Source organism: Triturus cristatus, chromosome 3_1, assembly GCF_964204655.1.
Source record: "Triturus cristatus chromosome 3_1, aTriCri1.1, whole genome shotgun sequence".
NCBI classification, from domain to species: Eukaryota; Metazoa; Chordata; class Amphibia; order Caudata; family Salamandridae; genus Triturus; species Triturus cristatus.
This window is the reverse complement of record NC_140583.1, coordinates 785,884,671-785,907,938: the sequence shown is the minus strand read 5'-3', so window position 1 is coordinate 785,907,938 and position 23,268 is coordinate 785,884,671. Positions and strand designations below refer to the sequence as shown.

The following is a 23,268-nucleotide window of genomic DNA, read 5'->3' as shown; positions in this document are numbered from 1 at the left end:
AGCACACACCGCAGTACAAAATATATACATTTTAAACATCCCTGCACTATGTGGCAGACACCGTGCGGTGCCTGCCACATGGTGCAGAGATGTTTTGGGGTGCACCATTGGTGCCCCCCCGGGCCCATAGTGGAGGGCCAGGGGTAAGGGGGCCCAGCTACGGGCCCCCAAAGTCACTGTCTACTTGCCTTTTTATGGCGGGCTAACTGCCATGAAACAGCCGGTGAAAAGGGACATCCTAAACCCTACGGCGGTGCCTGAGCAGGCACTGCCACACTGTAGGTAATAGGAATCCGAGTGCCGCACTGATGAGATCCTTGATCCTGTCGGACATGGCGGTCTTGCCCCCCGTCAGTCGAGATCCAACTGCCTGCATCCTAATGTGGCAGTAGGATCCAATGGGCTGGATGGCGGTGGGACTGCCACCGATGGCCTGACGGTGGCAGTCCCACTGCCATCGTAATCAGGCCCTAAGTTCACTCTTCTCCCCTCTCCATTTGCTGTAAGTACATTAAAGCTTTGGTTAATGTGATAAGCTCATAAGTCAATGACCTGTGCTATTTTGATTGTTTGGAGCCCCATGGGGCACAACACATGTTTTGCAAATCTCTGTGATGTACAGGCACCAAGAGGGCTCATTGGATGAGTTTGAAAGCTTCCACCTGTTGTCACATCATACAGCTGTAGTACCTGTAGAGTGTTTTTTGGGAAGAAAAGGTTCTATAGTTTGCAGTTTGATAGTTCAGTGTTGCCCTCCAATCATTTTAATGGCTGTTGAAAATGAATTGCTTTGGTCTGCTCTACAGGGAAATGTAAAGATTTCCCTCTATGCTTTTTGTCTCAGCCACCTCTTGATTTTCCCCATCTGCCCTTTCGAACTCGTCCTTAGCTCACCTTTTCCTTGAGGTAATTGCAGACCATTTCAGGGATCTCCGGCGAGGAGGCGAACCTGTACTTGCGGTAGAGTTGCGCATGTTCTTCACTCTTGTGTGAGTGGATGCTCGGGTTGGAAATTGCCTGCGCCTGGAAGGGTTCAAATAAATAGTCTTATTTGTGTTTCATGCTTTAATAGTTATAACAAATACTTCATTTATTTTCTGCATTTATCATTTTCTCCCAAAAAATTGAAACAAATTTACAAATATTGTTCTCGACAAAGGAGTATTTAATCTCATTGGTTCCTGCATTGTACGGATGCACAAAGGTATTCACACTAGAACCTGACATTACCCATGGTTATAGTAGCTTTTTAAACTATATAAAGCAGTGCACTTTAGAAGAAGTATCTTACCAAGATGGTTTCTCCACCCTCTGGCAAGATGCATGAGTTCTCGCAAAGGCTTGACATTGATTAATCTTTACTTTTACGTCAGAACTATAACTTCTCAGTGATACACAATTCTTATTATTGGACAATTTAGTCAGTAATGAATGCATTGATCTCCTTCATAGCCTACTAATTCTTGTCAAAATACCAGAGTTGGGAAAACTGTTGAATTGAGTAGACCTGGTTTTGGGTCTTCTTTTGGCTAGTGTAGCTTCGTAACGTATATTTAAATGAAGTACACCCAGTGGAAAATGGATTGATAAAAATATGAGATGACATAATATGACAGACTTTCATCCTTCCAAAGTCAACAAAATTAATAGCATTGCAGTGAGTGACAGTATTATCTACAGTTGAAGCACCTGCTGTGGGAGAGAATAGTTTGGGGTTGCGTGCTGTACAAAACAAGGAGCTATGACACAGCAATAGTTTTGCTCTGTGTGTGATATAAATTATTAGTATTACCTTATTATTTCTTCCAGCATGCGAAGCACAGCTTACCTTTGGTACATAGCTTTCAGGTTGTGGGAAGAAGCGACCTGGGTGTGCTCGGATCTCAGCGCCCAAATTCTGCATTCTGAGGAGAGATAGTGCTTCAAGTGGTGTCTGCCAGGCACTAGAAGGTGAGACTGTGCCATCCTTCCGTTCCTGCAGGTATATATGGGTACGAGAAGGTAGGGCGGGCCCCAGAATGAGTGGGGTTGCTTGGGTGTGGGCCCAGTGGCTCTGGCAAGATCAGCATCAGGCACCCAGCCAGGAAAACAAGCCCTCAAACTGGGTCTTTCCCAACACTCTAACAGGGCTCCTGACAAGAAAGGACAGCTCACATGCTGCGTGTATTCACTTCCGCTGACATGCTTTGCATAAATTTGTGCTAAGGCATTCTATGTCTTTTTTAAAGACACTTTTCCTATGTATTCAATATAGTTATTGTAAATGTACTGAGATGACAGAGTGCAAAAGAAGAGAAAGTCATCAGTGCAGAAGATCATTTTATTTCATGACAATACATTTATGATACCATCAAATTTAACATGCATTTTAATGATGGTAGGGGAAACAATCGGTCCTGGTCCTAAAACGCTGTGATTAGGCTTGTTCTAGGAGAAGACATAACTGAAAGTATTGCATCCTCTTTCACCTCTTTGGGTACTAAGTGCGTTAGAAACATGCTGGAGACATTAGCTAACAGTTACAGAACTCTAGAGAATCTCCTGTTAGTTACTGGCGGTGATGGCAGCCTGGGGGTGAGATACTATTCCTGAGTGACAGAAGGTATTGAATATAGTGCTGTGTATAGGAGCAGCTCTTTTCAAATAAATCTTTCATCACACTGCTGAGGAGTGTCAGTCACACGGCAGCAGGACTACCAAGAGATTGAGAAAGTATAACTGCTTTACCACAAACTCCAAAAACGACACTGACGTCCCCTGCAAACATGAACACCTCAAAGAACTGCTGCACATCCCAAACTCCATGCTTCTAGCAGCTAAATCTTTGATGGTGAAGGACACACAACAAGGCGGACATTGCCAGGCTTGAAGCAAAGAAAGCAATGACCAGAAGGCAGCTCCCCATGCTGCGCTCCAGGACTCTGGAGTTTCATCACAGCATAGACCCGGCATACAGCTTCCCTCCACTTCTGGAAGAGAGTGAAGACCCCTATTCACAGACGCCTCATCCATAAGCAGATCCACTGAGTACCCATCACGGGAAGAGATGATAGCCAGTCTTACCCCACCTCTCCTTCCTTTGTAGGGTGCTCGGTTGCTGTATAGATACTTTCTGACTATATGAACACCCATAAACTCATACAAACTTGTATAGTGAAAACAATAATGTAGTAAAAGGGGTTTCAAAGTCTCAGATGCCAGTTATGTCTGATCACTAGTAGAGGATGCAGAGAGATCCACTGCAGAGAATTGTTATAGCTCATTCGTGAAGGAATTTCAACATGTAAGAAGATGTCATGTATGTTAGAAGGCTCCCATATTTCAAATTGGATTTGACATTTTAAAATGTTAGCAGCCATTTTCAATACATTGGGATACTGTGATATAATGCGGACATGGAACTTTGAAAGTGGATTTTTGACTTCTAGATTGGAGGTGGTAGGAGTGCTGCATCAAAGCATAGGATTGGATAGACACTCAGTAGGTTAAGCCCACACAGTGAAGTGGTTTTCCAGGTCACCCATGCCCTAGGCCATTCTGAGGCCTTCCTTCTTTGTTTCCTGGGACAGTCCCTGGTTTATGAGTAGTATTTGTGATTGGCACTGTCAATTGTCACCAGTGTAGCAGCACAAAAAGATGGTGGACGGAATACTAAACATTGTCAAACATTCACCTCCATTCACGAATCTGGGTTGAACCCATTGTTTTTTTGCGCACCGTTCCACTCCCGTTTGGACCCAGCCACACGCAAATCAGTCTTGACCCTGCTCCCCATGGGAACAGTCCAGACAGAACTGCAAAGTCAAGTCCTCCCTGCAACATCAACCAGAGTTTAAATCTGTTGACACTGTCAAATGCGGTCGACAAGTCCATGGAAAGTCAAATGCTCAAAGAGCGTATTTTGATTTACCAATTGTTGAGCACCAATACCTGCTTGAAGTATGTGACACAGAAGAAGCAATTTATGTGGCAGGATTGAATAAATTATGCAGCACCAAAAATTAAATGGTGTGGTGTAAGGCGGCACGTGTAATAAGTTAGCTTTATTTATTTTTTATATTTACACGTTAACACTGTCTGGGCAAAGGCTTCACTTTCTCAGTACCACTTTAACACCCAAAAACAGTAATAAGCAACTGAAATATAAACAGTCAACCTTTGCGAAGGACCTTCCTCGGCCTGACAGCTCGTGTTGGCCCATTTTGAGTAACTTTTGATCTGTTTTACATAGAAGCTATTTTTTTGTTTTGTTAAAATCTGCAAATTATGCAGCAGATGGTGGAGTATGTGGCAAATGTAGCAAATTCATAACTATGCCTAAAACACCACAGCGACAGAATCACATAATTCGATTTGCCTACATGTGTGCATAATTTTACAGCGGTGGTGCACGCTGAAATAAAACAACTTAAAAAATATCAAACACAAGTGGACGGGGAGATACCAGTCCCCTGCGCAGTGTACAAGGCACTTGGAGACTGACGTACAAAGGCTAACTTCAAAGGCGCCGAGCGAGACTTGCTGTTTGGGAACATGCTCATTGAGGATATGGTAAGCACGAGCCCGGTTACAATATTTCCACCGATGCTACCCCAGATTAATTCTAGAAGGGTCCGGAGACAAGTGGTATTGATGTAGGTGTACAAGGGATGGACTTCATCAGGACAGGTGGTCTGCTGGAGAATAGGGGCATGCTCAGTTGATAAGGTGGGTGGGAATGTCCAAGGGGAGGAATGTGTAACCTGAGGTATTTGCTAATGAAATTGAGTGCAGGGCCGATTGAGTAGTAATGAATGCCTGGGCAAATAACTTGCTTTCCCTGTGCCTAAAAACTTGAATCTGCCCTTGTATAATATAACTGCTGTTCATGTAGAGCTCTCCAATACCCTTCGGCCACGTTTATTTATAATCTATGTTGATAATTGCAACTTGCTAAAAACCTGAACATTGCCTGAACCACATGATAAAACAAGCCACTGAATGTACCTTATTTAAGTAAGCTAAAAACCTGAATATTGCCTAAACCACATGATGAAACAAGCCACTGGATGGTTTTCATGCATGCACAGTCACTTGTATGTACCTTATTTAAGTAAGCTAAAAACCTGAACATTGCCTGAACCACGTGATGAAACAAGCCACTGAATGGTTCTCATGCATGCACAGTCACATGTATGTACCTTATTTAAGTAAGCAATTTAATGTACATCTCTGCAAACGTTTCCTATAAAGCTCAAAGCTTACATGACCTATCCTTGTTGGACTGCCTTCCAACTCAGAGTCCATGACTTCTGAAAGTGTTCATGTCCTTTCCAACCTGCAGTAGCAAGTGCTAAGGGGTAGCATTGGGTTTCCGGAGGTGTAAATGTTTGCTGCGCACTACACTATAATATTTTCTTCTATTCAGTGTTACCATGTCCAGAGGGAGCTCATCTTAGACAGACAAGCTACGATGAAGCTTATCTTTAGGAACAACAACACATTTTAATATCCAGATTATCCTATGACCAAATGAAGTCATTGCTGGGTAAGAGGAGCCCTGCCTGGAACATTTAGCCAAGATATGTCGAACCTACAAGCTCGAATCTCAATTAGAATGACTCGCCATGTGATATGTTGAGGTTGATAAATTGTGCACCATATATGTGAGTAATGATAAAGCATGTTGATTGCAGGATTTTGAAACAACACAAATATGGTGTAAACACTGTGCAAAAAGTGTTCTTTATTTCTTTTAGTTTTATTATTATTATTGGTAGTGGCTAAACCTTGAGCCATTGGGACCAAAAGTGGGGAATTTGGGTTTGTGATGTTATTAAAGTGTGTCTCCTAAAGGTCACACAGAACATCCTCATCCCTTCGAAGAAAAAAATGCAGGAGGTTGAAATCATCTGTTCCCTTCTTGTTTAGAGTCACTCCATCCTCTTTTGGTGTAATTAAGCTACTTTTCATTAAAAAAGCCTATATCCAGCGAGGCGTGATGGCAAGTTAGTTAGTTCTGCTCTCCTGCCTACTTTTACTACACCACACTGGCCTTTATCATGAACAGGGAGCATTAGACAGCTTGTGTAGTGAGAACGACTGGGTCTCTTTAACCTTGCTGGATTCACAATTGCAACCAGATACTTAATCTTAGCTCAACCTGGATGCGCACAGGGTTTGCTTTGGGCATGAACACTCCCAAATCTGATCAGGTGTGGCTGAATTTTCCATGTGCAACTGGCATTTATGACAAGAGATATTCCATAAGTTGGGTAGAACTTGAGTATGCAGTTGCAGTCTGAGTTAAGTAAGTGTTCCAGTTGTGTCCATCTGTAGAAATTGAATTTGATCATCACTAGATGTTTTCTAGGAGTTTCTTACTCTGGAAGTTCAAATAAATGCACTACTCTCAAGGGCAGGGGAGAACGCTTCCAGAGTGCATATGTAGGTTGGGGGAAATGGTTTTCCACGGAGACAAAGGGAGAAGTTCTTTTACAATGGAAAAATATTTTTCTCATGAAGACAGAAATAAAGTTAGGTTACCTAATCTACCCCACATTTGTGTAACATTTCTGCATGAGAATTCTGCGCCTGGTTAAATATACAATTTTATATGCAGAAATGTATTCCAGGAAATTTGGCACTACTGTAGTTTTTAGGGCTCCGTTGATAGTTCAGGCAGTCAGAAACTGTATTGAAACGTTGGAGATACCCCACAGAAGCAATTGTGTGCTTTCCACAGGAGCCTCTTTGTGAATTGGACCATTATTAGTATGTGGTGGCATTCATATGTTATTTAACGTGTTTGGGTAAACACTTTCTATGGGCTCAGGAACTGAGTCTCCTTATGCAAAATAGAGAAAAAACGATTAAAGCCAATGATGTTCACTAACATTTAAGACCCAATCAAAGAATGGATAATGACACTGTTGTGACTGATGAATGGATTGAAGCCAGGCGAGCTTGACCACCTTAAAGAACCCTTTGCATCTATTTATCATTTTATTGATACATCTTGTAGAGACTAGGGAGCAGATTTTGCTGTGGTGAGGATGGATCTGCATGCAGAACATAGCCCTTTAGGATTAATAACGTTATCTATGTTTTTTTTTTTTTCTGGTAAGTCACACTATCTGGAGAGTTCTTATGAGTGCCATGGTGCTGAGGATTTCAATTCAGCTGACCAATTTTCCAATGGAGCATTGAGTTAGCTCTACATTCTTTTTCAGAGCTGAAGAATGTGTTGACATTTGATGGGGTTGAAAGGAGTAGGATTTTGGACAGTGTCGTTTGGGATGTAGAGGTGGAGGAGGGAGAACAGGGTGTAAAAGTGACACACCCAGTTTCTTTTGTGTTTCTGCGCTAAATGTTGGATGTTATAGCCTCCAGGAAGTTAGAGGTGTATTAGAACCATGCCACCATGATGAAAATTGTATATAGGTTGTACTGTGTATGTTTAGAACATCGATGATTGTGGATTGTGCATTAATGAGCAAGAGTTGCAGTGCTTTTACTACAGGTAATATGCATGTGTTGGTGAACGGTATACAGACTAGGGTATTGGTGTTATGTGTGCAGAAGGGTGTTGATTCTTATATTGTCTGTGTGTGAAGATGGGTTTGTTGAGTAATGCAATATATGTGCAGCAAATGGTGCTGATGGATTTCTTCAAAGGATGCCCATTTTGATCTTAGGCCCTTCCTGGCCTAAACAGCCCCAAACTGATATCAACTGTGGCCTTGTTCGCCCTTAGGGAAGAGCAGCAAAGTTTTCTCTAAGTTGCTTTCTCTTCTGTGAGGGGAAATCTGAACCGTCCTGTTTTTGTAGATGCTTTTTGGGCTGGACGCCATCTACCAAGCCTTCAAGTACCCCAGGAAACAGAATTCCACTCAATCTGAGGGTAGAATCATAAACCAAGGATTAAAATTTGAACAATTGACCTTAATTCCGTCCTTTAAAGGTGTGTTGAAATCATGACCTGTCTTTTCTTTTTTTTCTCCAGTATCGAGCTCATCTGAAAAACACCCTTCCTCAGTCCATTCATATTGTGCATTTCTCCACACTTGGTCCCAAAGTGGCTGCTGCTATTTCGAGAGCGGGACACCTAATCTCAAAATCATTCCCAACTGACATCCTGCCCTCCCCAAACAACCGCCATTGTGTCACTCATCATTAGCATCTGTGTTTCTCTGGATCAGTCATTCCAGACTGCAGCATCTCCATTACAGACTGCTCAGTGTGGTATCTGCCTGGTGGCAGTGTGATGCAGGAAGGCTCAGAGAGCCGCAGGCTGATGGAAGCTGGGGAATTGGGAATTTGGGCACACTGGCCACTTCACTGCAGTTTCAGCATTGTCAGCTCTTTGCCTCAGCTGCATCCTGCTACTCTCATGGCTACATCTCCTGGTGGGCCCGTCATATGTGCGTGGCAGTCCACAAGTATACAGATTATCTTGCTCCACAGTATTAACTTACCCATTGATCCAACACTCTATAATATAAAGTATACCATAAATTCATACATCCCACAGTAACTCTAAAGAAGACAAACATGAACAAGGAACTCATTTAGATTTATTTTTCCGGACAATACAGAATTGCGACACATACTTTCTTCTTAATATGAAGCTATCACCTCAGATGCTTTGAGCACTGCCTGGTTCTCTTACACTATTGCACACAAAAATTAGAATTGTAAAACACACATAAGTGGAGGTTTAGGTGATGCACGTCCTTGAGGTTGCTGCAGATGCGGGCGTTGCCTCTTAACTACATGATTTATTTAGAGAGATAATAAATAGTTTTGAAGAAGCAGGTTCGAAATTTCTCTGTTGCTCAATTGGTGCTGGAAATAGAACACGTTTTAAATGTTTCCGGAACATCGGAGATAGAACATCTGTCTAATATCCAACTCTTTCCACAAACATGCCCTTCAAATCGTTTATTATCGAATCTCTGCTTCTAAACCCATGGCAGAAGTAAATATGGAATAGGAAACCTCTCTAAGAGAAGCTCTGCATGGGTCTCGACCAAAATGTGGAGTTGATCTGTGATTGGACTTGAAAGATATTCGCCCAGCAATCCAGCACTCAGGGAGATGGCGCCCTGGTTCACTCATCACATCCACGAGTGCCTGCTACAGTCACATACATTGCTGCTGCAATCAAATTACCCAATAGTTTATCAGCAGATCAGGAAGCAGATGGGCTTCACAAGCACCTTCTATCATGGCATTTTGGCATTTGTCTATTGGACTGTTGATAAAAATGGCCATGTATTCGTATAGTAAATAATCATAATCAATTGTGTAGTATATTTCTGTGATTACCATCAGTGTTCAACACATTAAAGATGGGGTTTGGTATAGTGTATTAAAAAACGAAACAACAGTTTTCACTCACTCAATACTAACATTCGGATTGCATGCAGTCCCAGGAACCCAGCATAAGATGCCATATTTTTGATGCAACATATTGCTGTCCACCAAATCACTGTACTGTAACACATAGACATAGCTTTCATTGGTGAAGAAGGTGCAGTGACACCGGTGTTGTTAACATTTGGAGTTTCTTAATACACTTTTAAGCTGCAATTCCGGATTAGAAAGAAGTTTCATAACTTTGGAAAGGTAATAACAAATCCTCTTTACTGGAAAAGTTGGATTTAACATTACTATTTTAGAAATGCCACTTTTAGAAAGTGGACATTTCTCTGCCCTTATAGCTCTGTGTACCTACAGCTTGTCTTCAACACACATCTGGGTTGGGTGATAGCTACACTTTGTGAATTTCCTCTAGACAGCCACAAACACAGAAGGTTGGGTGTGTCTGAGTACTCATCTGCATTCTGATGGCTCTTCCTGGGCAGGAAGGGAGGGAGGGGCTGACATTTACACCTGAATAGGCAGTACCCTGTCCCTACACAAAGGGCTGATTACCCCCTACTCATCTGGATCCAGGGAAGGGAAGGAAGTACCTTTGTGCACCTCAAAGACCCTTCTTTGAAGTCACCGCCACTTCAAAGTCACAACTGTGTTTAAGTACTCGGTCTCTGACCTCCACCAAATCAGACACTACTGGACCTCTGCCAGGACGAAGGAATAATGTGCTGCCACAGGGAATGCCAGTCTGCTGGACTGCTTCTCTGGAAGAACTGTTTTGCTGCTCTTCAGTGTGCCCTCCTACAACCCTGCAACAGCACCTGGACTCTGCCATTTGTAAGGTCCTGCCCTGCTAAGTGGTGCCAATCCAGATCTGAGCCCCTGGAAGTGAGATTTTCTGTGCTGCAACTCTCAATGCTGGAACATCGCTGCCGTTGCACCGATTGGAACCAGCGCATTTCACCTGATGATGCATTGCCTGCCCTCAGCACTGCTTGACGCCGAAGCTTCCCCGAGTGTGCAGCTTGATGACAATGCTTCACCCATCTTCAGCACTGCTGGATGCAGAAGCTTTCCAAGAGTGCGTCGCTCGACAATGCTTCCGTGTCACTTGACCCCAAAGTTTTTCCCAAGTGACCGGCTCGACGACGACACATCACCTGCAAATCCCTCGAATCAATGATTTGACGTAGCCCCATGCAAAGGTACAGTTTTCAGCAGACCAAGCCTGGTTCCTGCATTTGACCCATGCTTCATCGCGATCGACCTGAACTTTTGCCTTTACCCTGGCCAATCACTGCCAGATATCCTCGGACAGCACTTTAAGACTCTAAGCATGCATTCTCAAATATTCTTTGAAAATGCATAACTCTGGTTCTACTTATTGGATGTTTGTTGCTTTGGTCTTGATTTATTCATAAAATTATTGTCTATCGTTCTAACCTGTTGTGGAGTCCTTATTGTGGTGTTTTCATTGTGTTACTGTGTGTGTGTGTGTGTGTGTGTGTGTGTGTTGCACAAATACTTTACACATTGCCTCTTTAGATAAGTCTGAGTGCTCTGTGCCAAGCTACTAGAGGGTGACCACAGCTCATCTTTTAGTGTGTATCTAGCTTACACTGTCAGCTAGAGAGACCATTTCTAACAGGTGCCTACAGTCCTGGCAGACCCACTGAACCCTGATTAGTGCTGAATTTTATAAATGAAACAGGAGCCAGTGCTTCTATTTCATTCCTTGCACTAAAGTCCATGACACATTGTTGATGCTATTGCTGTGACAATGAAGTTGTTATGATTAGGCTGTTCGGTTTTAGGTTTAAACCTATAATAACTGATAAGACCCCACTGAAAGAGAAATAGCCCACACCAGTGAAAACATATAAACACTGAAAAAACACAGGCAAAACCACAAACTAAATGCCATTCAAAGAAAGGAAAAAGAGAGTGACAGAGTCATTTTTATTCTTCTTGAAGGGGCCAATACAATGTAACTTTGTTATACAAGCTAGCAGGAAGAAAGACTGGGCTAACATTATCCTGCTTGAATTTTGCTGTTTAGGGATGCCACTAAAATATTGCTTCTTCGTCCTTTTGCTTTATTCAGTTTTGTGGTCTTTGGTCTAAAGATGCAGAGTTTAGAAGCATGTTTTAGGTTTTGTTTAATTATTTTATAAACTGATAGGTAAAATGGCTGGTTTCATAAGAATCTTCCCTAATATGTGTCATCACATTTACCCACAGAGAAGGGGTAAAAACCCTTATACATCAGCCCGTAGTTTCTAGTGCTTCAGTATTGATAGTAGGTGAATTGCCAAGACCTTAGGCTTTACACATTCAATGCAAGGTATAGTGACAAGTATATGTGAAAAGAGCACTATCACCAAACATCTGGGATAGGGGTAAAAACATGACACCAGACATTTGGAAAACATGGAACGCAGTGTCACTCGGTGTGCTCTGCAAAAAAGGTTCTTTCCAAGTTCAACAAAGATTGGAGTGATATTGTTTGCATTTGCAGTGATTCAACTACATATATGAAAAAGTTGTGTGATGAGCTGTCAAAATTGATCCCTGAGCTGAAGTGCTTCCTTGTAGTAGATCCTTGCCACTTGCTAGATTAAATGCTGAAAGCATCTTTACAATCTTCAGAGTTAATGAGGAATGCTGGTGACTTTTTAGTCCATTCTGGTGCACTGTTTTCTCATGCACAGGAACTAAAACGCAAATATTTCTCATTTCGTGCTTTGTGTGGCATCAAAGAAAGAGTCATCCCAACTGTGTCCCTTAGCTGATGGTTCTCAGTCCAAGGGGCTATGAATGCTATATTATCCATGTGGCAACCATTTACAGAATTTTTGCTGAGTGATGATGCCAAAGGCAATAAATGTGAGAATCTTTGGTCGCATATTGATAGTGATGTGAAAAAAAGTACACTATATTGCAGTCTTAGATTTTTACAGGAAAACATAACTGCTGTAGTGGATATAATAAAAAAACTAGAGTCTGAAAACACCCTTGCCTGCCAGGTGTAGGCTGGGCGACACCTTTTGTGACTTTGGTACAGCAACATGTTCCATGTTAGAGCGCTTGCCATTTGGTAAGCAAAGTAATTTTGAAGAGCAATTCAGGAACTTTAATTTTACAAGTATGAGAAATGGTTTGCAATGCTAGAAATGTCTCTTCACCAACCATGGCATTTGAAGTCAATGAAACCTCACAGTGGTACTCTGTACAAGTTCTAGATCCCTTCCATAGAGGGGAATTTCCTCTGTAGTTTCAAAAGTGCTGCATCATTTTTTACCATTTCTATAACTCTGAGGGCATAAGCGCCCAGCACAATGCAAATGTTGCAGAACCTGCCATGAGAATCGCAATCTTCAAGTACACCAGTTATGGCATGGAAAGCTATGTCAGTGGCCAGAGTTACCAAATTGTGTACTGGCTGTTTTGGCGTTGCCCATCTCAAGTGCCAATTTTGAGAGGGCCTTTTAATAGAAGTTTTACATGGGAAGGAAAGAGCTAGCGCACATGACCAAAGACTTACTGAAGAAGTATTGTATAGTGTACTACAATAAATTTAATTTTCAAAAATCTATGTGGACCTCATATACACTATACTTACACTATCTATATACCATGCGCTATCAGTGCAGAAAGCAAGCAATAATAGAAGCAAAACATTCCATAAACACTGGAAAAACACTGTTTCTGTTGTTTTTAATGGCGCGAAAATGTGTAACCACTGATAACCACTGTTTTTTTAAGATATTAAAATCACTTGAAAACACACAAAAAACACACCAGAATTTACCAAAAATAGAAACTGATAACAGGAAAGCCTAGTTATGATCCTCCCCGTGTCTTTTATGCATCTCTGTCACTCTCTTTTGGGGGTGCTGTGGTAAGGCCCACAGTGGCGACTTTGAATGAGAGAAGTGTAGCAGGATGAACATGTTAGGAATTCACTTGGTTAGCTCATTTGTGGCTGAACTGATGGTAAAGTTTGTCTTTTGTTTCTTGGAAAGAGATTTGGCACACCTGAAAGACTCTGGCATCACGGAACTTATGTGGTGAGCATTTTGATAATCGTAACTATGAGAAATCCCAATGCCTGAGTGTGCTGCTATCCAGCGCCTTTCCAGCACGGATGCAAGTCTGTAGTCTTGTGAAGACCCTTAGATCTAGGTTGCATGTTGAGTTTCAAACCGTCCATGAAAGCACAAGGATTGTATTTGAATGATTAACAGATGATCATATAGACTTTGGGTGTGAGTCGTAAAAAGGTATAGTGTGAAAAAAAAGCAAAGGTAGATTTCAAACACACAGAAACCTTGGCAATATAATTTTTTACTACTACTTCAGCATGCACCACCATCATGCTTATGCCGTGATGTCTTTCCATGATGTTGAGTGAGGACCAAAGAGGGGCTCTGTAGTCATGTCACCAGATTGACAGTGGTGACGGCTCTATTATTGTAGCAGGGCAGCTTTTTTTACCTTTCATCAGCTATGGAGAGCGGCCTACCAGATTCTTTCATCTTTTTTAAATTGTTCTTCCTGTCCACTGCATGCCTTTCTGGGGCAAGGAAGTCATGAGTGTGTACATCACTTGCATTTGTAGAGAATTGATATGGCTAGCACACAACACATGACTGTGGCCAAATTGGTTTCTTTTTTGTATTGGCTAAACTTTATATGTTGGAGTTTTGGATCGAGCACCTATCGAGCACCTCAGACAGCAGACATGGATTGCATGGCTCCTCTCAGTACATTCCTGGTTATTGTGGGTCATACTGAGGAATTTTAAGGAAGTAGACAGAGATCCCCTTTAACATTAGGGAGGTTTCCCCTACGCTTCCTTGGCCGATTGTACTCTGGAGGAGGCTATCCCCACAAATTAACAGGTAGCTAAATGTGACTGGCTAAGTTTTGGATGTGACTTTTGGATCTGGTTTGCTGTTACCTCCACAGTCATTTGACATTGCCCAAATCCTTATTTTATTTTTAATACCAATAACTATAAATTACGTAATAACAAAAGTGGAGAAAGGGATGGTGTGGATTTCAGTGTGTAGCAGATGCATTTTCTACTATTTATTTAATGATAGGTGAAAAATGGTGCCCAGAAGCAGCCATAACATATCTCTGTTACTAAATTAATATAAGATAAATACCATCATGATTTCAACATATGCATGGACTGGTTTTCGTGCAGTTAAAGTACTCCAGGTATGGTTAGCCATTAGCTTTTTCATCTTCAACACTAAGGGGCCGATTCCGATGGCCGGTCGGACAGCTGTCCGTAGCCTTACCCTGCGACCGAAATTTACCCGGAGCGGTCCGTCCTGTATAGGAAGTAAGATGCGCATAACTGCCAAAAACACGACCGACACGTAGGCCGTGAATCAAGACCCATTCTCCGTCCAAGCCGTAACTCCCAACGAGGAACCGTGTCGCCCGGAAGCAGTATCCATAGCAGTTTCCGGCATGAGAAGTACGATGCGTACTTCCTACACGCCGGACGGGTCGTCACGTACGGCACGTCACAGCATCCGGAAAACAAGCATATCAGCTACGATTCGCCCACAAATCAATGCACGGCTACGAGACGGAACAGCTTGCAACGGGTACGAGACGGAGCAACAAGCAGCGTGTACGACACGAACACATCATGAATCCCATTGCGCAGGTCATACCAGTACTCTACATCTATGACCGGATCAGGGACCGACGCCGAGGGCGCAGACGGTAAGTCAGACACCTACCACATAAACAAACGACACGTACCCGCAAAATGGCACACACACACACATATCCTGGCCACTAACCATAGGGGTTGCATGGCCAGCACCACTAACACCCCCACCCATGGGGGGCCTGTTGCGATTCACCCCTGCCACCCCCACTCACAGGGGACCTGTTGGCCATTACCCCTGCCACCCCCAGCCATAGGATGGGTGATGCGCAACACATCCAGCATACGCAAACATCAGGTATGTCCGCAAAATACATCCCCCACAACATCATGACAACAGTGTGTAGTCTGTGACAAATGCCCACAACAGTGAATATGGCTACGAGCATACAATGTAAGTAACAGCACATGTGTGACCAACACATCAGTGTGACATACACAAGGCAGGCATCACCATAGCACTGTGGCAATATAAAAGAACACCTCCTCACTGTGTAGAACAGAAGTCAAGTGGGGGCTCACAAAATGCAGCAGATGTGGAGCATTGTGGTGATGGGGACCAAACCCCCCTCAACACAGTGACCAAAAGGTAAGTGTCATCATGGTCAAAGCTGCAAATAACAAACAGCATGTATGATCCCTGCTCACAACACATCAAACACTTCTGGGGGGAAATAGTGGTTGTGTCCCATACACACAGAGATGTGTTGAGGCAAACAGTGCTGTGAAAACATAACACTCTCGGCCATGTGCAGACAAGCACCACACATGGGGGCTGACAATGCACACTGCGTACAATGACACAACAGCAGAAGTGACCATCACCAAGCATGCACACATCTCGAAAATAGACACACCAACCAAAACAACATGTGTAGACTGTAGGTGTCAGCTCACTAACTCACATTCCATGCCAGCAATGGCACCCAACAACCAGGATGAATGTGCACAATGATGTGAAATGACTCAAAGGGACAGCATGCAAAATCACAGAAACAGCATCCAGACAAAGGCCCACAACAGCAATACCAATGCACTGGTGCAGAAGCACAAACACAAACAGGCAAACTCACACTGCACATCGGACACAACATGTGTGTGTGTGTGTGTCACAGTATCCACAGGCAACTACACAACACATGAGAGGGGCTGAACCACAGTGACACAGATGTGGACACAGTGCCATACAAAAGTAAACCATCATTGGGACACCCTCAGTGGGCAATCAGGCGTTGGGAGATGAGAGGGAGCACAACAGACACATGTGACACTAGGTGGAATGAACACCAACTAACACAGCAAGAGACTGATACACAACAGCACAATCCCCAGGGACAAGACATTGGTGTGACACAAGCATGCATGACACCTCCACTGTGATGACAAAGGCAGATGTCGTACAAACTGGGAAACCCGGACATGTGTCCTGTGCCACAAACGTACATCACACATACACAAACACAAATCACTCAGCATGGCCCCTCATCCATGGACAACGGGAGCTAAGGGACCATCCATGCAAACATTCACATCAGTCCACCATCAACACCACACACCTAAACTGCAACAATGTGTATCTGTGAAGCCTACATGGACAGGTTACATTGCACATGCCCACATGACAAACACAGGAATGTTGGCAGGAACTAAGGTGCACACACACATCACACAAGGACGGTGTACAACCCTAGGGAATGACAGACACACTGCACAGTATGCGGTACATGAACATGACCTCAAAGCTCATGTGACCTTCACAATGCCAAGGAGGAACACAAGGCACCCATGCTGACACCTGCCAGCATCGCTGCTGTGAACCCGACAAGTGGGAGCAGTCACACACACATACAAATGTCTCAATCACTGAAAACTACCACCTAGGGACAACTACATGATATTGCGAACAAACAAGTGCCTTGAGGAACCCTCACTGTGTCTCATCTGTGTCTGACAACATCATCAACACTCAGAACTGACAAATCACAGTGATGATACACCAATTAACAGTAGTGAGTCATGCACCCACACATCTCGTAGCCCATTGGAAAACTAGTGGGATTAGCCCAGTACCACTCAGCAAGCATCAACAACACGAACATATCAAGGGAACACTGTCTGTGTATGAACAGGGATGTGGACACACACACATGCACATACAACACACACCATGGGCCCAGGCCATGTCACTGGACAACACACTAACATGAAGGAACACAACTCCTGTGGGAGCCCAGCTGTGCCAAACATATTCACCGCAAGTCCCACTCATGTCTGGAGAACACTTGGTCAGTCAGCCATCAGTTACCGCACAATGATGGCTCTGGTAACAAGAGCCTGGGTACATGAGTCTCCCTTAAGTCATCTGCACATACTCAATACATATGTACAGAAAGTTGCAAAGAGGACCCAGTTGCTCCTATACCAATGATGCCCGCACCTGTAGGTTACTAACCAACACTGGGTCCTAGCTCAAAAAAAACTAGCTAAAAAAATACTCAGTAGGACTGAGCCCAATTAACTGAAAAAACAGAACATATTGTCCAAACTGAGAATGACTGCACATTTCACTTTGTGACTCCTATCATGAAAAATAAAACATGAGAGGAGGGCTTTATGAATTTCCTTATTACTCAGGAGAATATTTATTATTTATTTCACATTTCTCTCCTATTGTGCGCTTTAACAATAATTCATTGCGCGTTTATCTTTTATACAAAACAACACAATACAATACATTTCACAACAAAACATAATGATCTTAATCCCCTGAATGAAAAATACATACCACATTCACTCTTCAAGCATTCATGGCCAATATACTCTTCCATACAATACACATGCACTGAACAAAAGAGGTCCTAATGACACCTTTCCTTTTTTTTGGTAGATTGACTCCCGAAAAACTTATAAGTCAAAGTACTTTATCTCTTTTTGGTACAATAAAGGTACAGTAGAACGTTGTTAATAGGAAAATCACATATAGGTGCAATAAAGGACCAAACTGGTCGACGCGTTTCGAACCCCTATCTTTTTAGGTTCTCTTCAGGACCAACCAATTTCTGTAACAAAAAGACAACAAATCCGTTTTAGGTATTTTAACACAACTCAGAATTTTTAAAGAACCGCCAGCAACTAAGCACACCCACCTTCAAAAAGTGCCTCAAAAAATGGAGTCTTAACTGTCTGTAATCGATCCAACTTGCCCCAGGGCCAGTAGTGATGAGCACGAAGTATGTGGAAGTGACAATTTGGACAATGGGAGGCACATCATATGTGCAGGGGTGCAAGCCACAGATGTGACCATGGCAATTAAATGCTCACAGAGAGATGTACACAAATGGTTGATCCAGAAACACCCAGGTAGCTGCAAAGGATGACATGGATACCCACCAGAATAGGATACATATTTCATGGACCATAGGGAGTACCTCACATCAACACATCAGTATGCAACATTGTAAACCAAGCAATACAGGTGCAAGGGCATCTAAAACAACCTCAACATGATGTACAGCTAAATCAAGTTCACAGGGACAAAGTAAAAAGCTTTATTCAGCATATGAAAAGTGAAACGTCTGTTCCAACAAAAAGCCAATGGCCAGTCCATGTCCAAAGGGCAAGGAGTGAACTAGAGTCACAAATTCAGTATATGAAATTCGAAACGTCTGTGCAACCAAAAGGCCAATGGCCAGTCCATGTCAAATTGCCAAGGAGTGAACTAGAGTGACAACTGTCGCACCTTGCTTGCCTGCACTGCTACGGACCGGGGTCATCCCCTCGGAGGGGCATACATGGGGGCAGGCCAGGCACCGCAGGGACATGATCAGGGCTCAGCAGAAGGAGACAGTGAAGAGGTGGGGGATGCAGGCGAGACACTTGCAACTGCAGTGGAGTTGACTGAAGTGGTGGATGCTGTCACAACTGTGGGGCACAAGTCAGATGGGGTGGGTGCCGGCACAACTCCAGTGGGCAGGTCAGATGGAGTGGATTGGCTCACCACTGCAGTGCCCAAGTCAGACGGGGTGGCCGTGGACTCCAAAGCAGTGCCTACATCCATGGGAGCGGAATGGGGGACAGGTGAGGTCTGCAGGGCAGGGGGTGGTGACACGGTCCCCACATCAGTGGCAGCAATTGTCTGACCAGGTGTGGAGGAGCAAGTGCTAGGGAGGGATGGCCTTAGCATTTTGGGGATGGTGTATCTGTGTGTGGGGGAACCCGGGGCAGGGAGTGGCGGGGGAACCTCTGGAGTGGTAGCCTGGGGGATGGAGGATGGAGACTTTGCCTTGGAGCTGCGTGCTGGCGGGGGGTCTTGCTCTTCTTGTGCCGGGGGGACTTGTGGGTGGGCATCTCGGTCTGAGTGCGCCTGGGGGAGGGTGTCTGGGTGTGAGGGGCACTTCCTTCTGTGTGTGGGGACTTCCTCTTCCCCTTGTAATCAGGATCTGCTGGGTCGGTGGGGAAGATGCCAAGGTCACAGAGGAAGAGCTTCTGGGGGGATGGGGTTGCAGGTGAGGCAAGGGAAGGGGGCTGGGAGGGAGAGGTCTCGGAGGACTGTGGAGTGGTTGTGGATGACTGTGTGTGTGTCAGCAAACCAGCCCCTGTGAGTGTGGAATCAGTACCCTGCGCTTGCTTGTGTGCACGTCTAGCCCTTGGTTTGGGGGTTTCTGTGCTTTGGACAGGTAGTGTGCTAGGAATTTGGGTGCTGCAGGGGTAGGAGGGGTGTGGGACTGTTGGAGGAGGGACACTGCTGCCGTCAGGGAGGAGGCCACGGACTGGTTGGTCCTCTGTAGGGCAGACATGCCCGAGGAAATGCCCTCCATGAATGACACCAGTTGTGTCACCAGACCTGTGTGTGCATGGAGGACCTTCAGCATCGACGTCTGCCCCACATGCATCTGTCTAAGTAAGTCCACAGACTCCTCACTCAGGGCAGCAGGGGACACAGGGGCAGGGGGTGCGGTGCCTGGCACAAAGGAGACATGCTCACGAACACAGGAGCCCACAGGGACCTCTGGGATGGGAGCCGATGGGAGGGGGGTTGTGGTGGTGGTGGTGGTGGTGGTGGTGGGGGCTGTGGCAGAGACAGCCTCACTAGCTGGGGTTTGGTGGCTACTGACACCCACCTCCACAGGGGAGTCATCCTCAGAGCTGCTGTGGCCTTCAGCTGGGGGGGACGGTGCTGACAACTCCTCTGTGTGGCTGAAATCGCCCTCCGTGCCACTGGGTCCACCTGACTCCTCTCCTTCTGTCCCTGTAAGGCTCTGTGGCTCCTCCTGTTACGTGGAGCTGTCCCCTACTGTGGCCGTGGATATATCTGGATAAGAATAGGAAGTAACAGAACAACATCAGTCACCTGCACCGACTGCACACACCACAGTGAGTACATCACATCACAGGGCAAGCCCTGGCATCATCAGCTGAACACAGCTCAAAGTGCCAACACTGTTTAGAATAAGACAATTGTCATTTCCAACATCAACCATGGCACACATATCCCTCCTTGACTTGCACACATATGTCTGTTGCATGTTGGATGCTAATACCCCAATGTACCAACATGCACCACCCACACATTAGTTGTACATGCAAGTGAACATGTAGGAGTATGTCACTAGACCCACAGCACATCTCTTGCAACTGACTCAGCACAGGTGTCCGGATGAAGGGATGGGCAGAGACTCATTTCACATGCTTGGGATGCATGCCAGCAACACACACTATGATGTACTCATGTCCTGATGGGCAAGGCCACAATGGGGTGCATGGTGCACACTTGAACACAAAGTAGGCTCACTCATAGCAAGTTCAATGCCATGGCACTGGGATGCCCTGTAAGTCAGTCAACACTGTCTCATGTCACAGGGGCAGGGCATCCAGACAACAACAATATGCACTGACTCCCAATCCTAGCTCAGGGGCAAATCTGACTCTGCAGATGACCGGCGTACTTGCCCATCCCATGCAAAGAACATATCCAGGACCCAGAAGACCCCACATCATGAAAATCAGACATATGAGTCTCAGCAAACACGAATCCATGTACATTAACACATCACAGTCTGCCATACGTATAACCCAGCTGCATGAGGGACAGAGTTGCATACACCATTGTGCGCTGTCAGATGCTCACACACCTATATGTCACACAGGTCTTGTCTCCCACAGTCACATTGCAGATGTCATGCTGACCCTCGGAATCATGGACACCCCAGTTGTACGTAGCAACACGCCACACCCTAATGACACAGAGGCACACACCTGAGGGCACATGTCACGAAGCACAGCCTGCAAATTCACACACAGGAGTGGGATTACAGAGTGTTTCTGAAAGCCCTTGAGGGGACAGGACTGAGCAGGACTAAGTGAAACAGTGTTTTGCCCCGGACAGTAGTCAGGTGGCTACGCAATTGTGGCATACTTGCCATACCTACTCCTGATGCCCAAAAATTGGAGTACCCTGCTGCCTGGTTTTGTATTGAATACCCCAGAAACATGTTGCGAGTCACATCTAAAGGGCACACACAGTTCACATGTCAGATCTCAGGCATTGTGTAAACAATTAACCCACCCATGACACACACAACAGAGTCACGGGAACTGATGCTGACTGGTACCTGATACATAGCTGACTGCAGGGACACAGTGCCCTAGTGACGCAATCCAAAGACTGTAGGTGCCACACCTGTGGAACAGATGAGGAGGGTGCATCACACAGATGAGGGACCTGATTTTGGGAGTACAAGACCTACGTAATGTGGAAGTGTGACCCGGACAAAAGACTGCTATTTGCATGTCAGACATAGTACACAGATCAGGCATGGACTTACCCCCTTCCTGCTGCTGTCTCGCCTTCAGCTGCCTATCCAGGTCCGGGAAGACCACTGCCAGTATCCGGAGCATGTAGGGAGTCAGGGTCCAGTGTCCGCCCCTCCTGCGTGGAGGTGACAGCTTCAGCTGGACTCTAGCTATCCTTCGGGTCCAGCCCCGAAGGTCCTGCCACCTCTTCTGGAAGTTGCGGATGCGGCGCTTGTAGACCGCCACAGAACGAACAGCCCGGGCGATGGTCAGCCAGATCTCCTGCTTCTGGTGGCATCAACCTGTGAGGAGGACAAAGTGAAAAGTACATTAACACACATGCCCCAGATTTGTGCAGCACACAATTAGATATTCATGTCATCATCGCAAAGGGAAATGAATTACACAGGTAGTGCAACCCTGGGGAATGAAAATGTACATGCATGTCTGACATGTTAACAATGCATGGATAGTTTAAGCTAGCAAAACTGCACTTTAGCAGCAGGAAAAATATTCAGTACATGTCCTTACACACTTTGGGGGATGAAAGTAGTCAGTGATAATGCTTGCCACTGCTGTACACACTGCTAGTACTGCTAGTCCGACAACATGCTTAATTAGGAAGGCAGTGGACAGCACACTCACCTGCTCCCCTGGTGTCCCATAGAGCTTTCTGTACTCTGGAAGGAGCCCGTCCAGCAGGGCCTGGTTCTCCTCCTCAGTGAAGGCTGGGGCCCTCTCCAGTGTACGTGCCATAGCAGGAGCCAGAGGATGCAGAGACAGCAGCAGGTGTAGCGGGGATGTGGTCCAGTAGCATGTAGTGCAGGCAAGTGAGCTCCCTGGGGTCCAGCCAGCCTTATATCTGTGCTGCAGAGGCAGACTCTGTGCCATGTATCCAAAGTGATAGGTCCAACACGGTTGCATTCTATGAATCTGGCCAATCCATTTAAAAGTACGACTTGTACACGCCTTCCGCATCATTCAAATCTTCACCTTCATGGAACACTTGAAATTGCAACATTGTTGTAGGCATCCAACAGAATTTCCCGTGCACAACTCGTACAAGTTTTGAATCCGCATCCGTCTCCATGACAGTCCTGAGCCAATGGGTGCGCCCGGCTCGTTTAACTGATTGTACAACGTTTATTTTGAATGTACACATGCACCCGTCTCCATACGATTAAATGGCCAAGGCGTACGCACGGCTCGGACATGACCAGTGCAATGCGTACGCATTGTCACCCGCGTCGGCCCTCATTGCATTCAATGACAAGGCGTACGCACTGCTCAGACATGACCCGTGCAATACGTGCGCATTGTCACCCGCGTCTGTCCTCATTGCATTCAATGACAAGGCGTACGCACGGCTCGGAGATGACCCGTGCAATGCGTACGCATTGTCACCCGCGTCGGACATCATT

General features: G+C 45.1%; 1 protein-coding gene across 2 annotated transcripts in view; it reads right to left on the bottom strand.

The window, feature by feature from the left end:
- The window catches only part of LOC146861032 (putative methyltransferase DDB_G0268948), a 145,794-nt gene that overhangs the window by 10,064 nt on the left and 112,462 nt on the right, over positions 1–23,268 (bottom strand). The window contains exons 1-2 of one of the 2 annotated variants that reach the window (XM_085645036.1): positions 1,829–1,954; positions 895–1,023 (exon numbers count right to left, since the gene is read on the bottom strand). In XM_085645036.1, the coding sequence (XP_085501162.1) occupies positions 895–1,023; positions 1,829–1,903 (204 nt within the window). In that variant the 5' untranslated portion in view covers positions 1,904–1,954. Of the gene's footprint in view, positions 1–894; positions 1,024–1,828; positions 1,955–23,268 lie in introns of those variants that run through there. The other variant, XM_085645037.1, reaches the window with a different exon arrangement.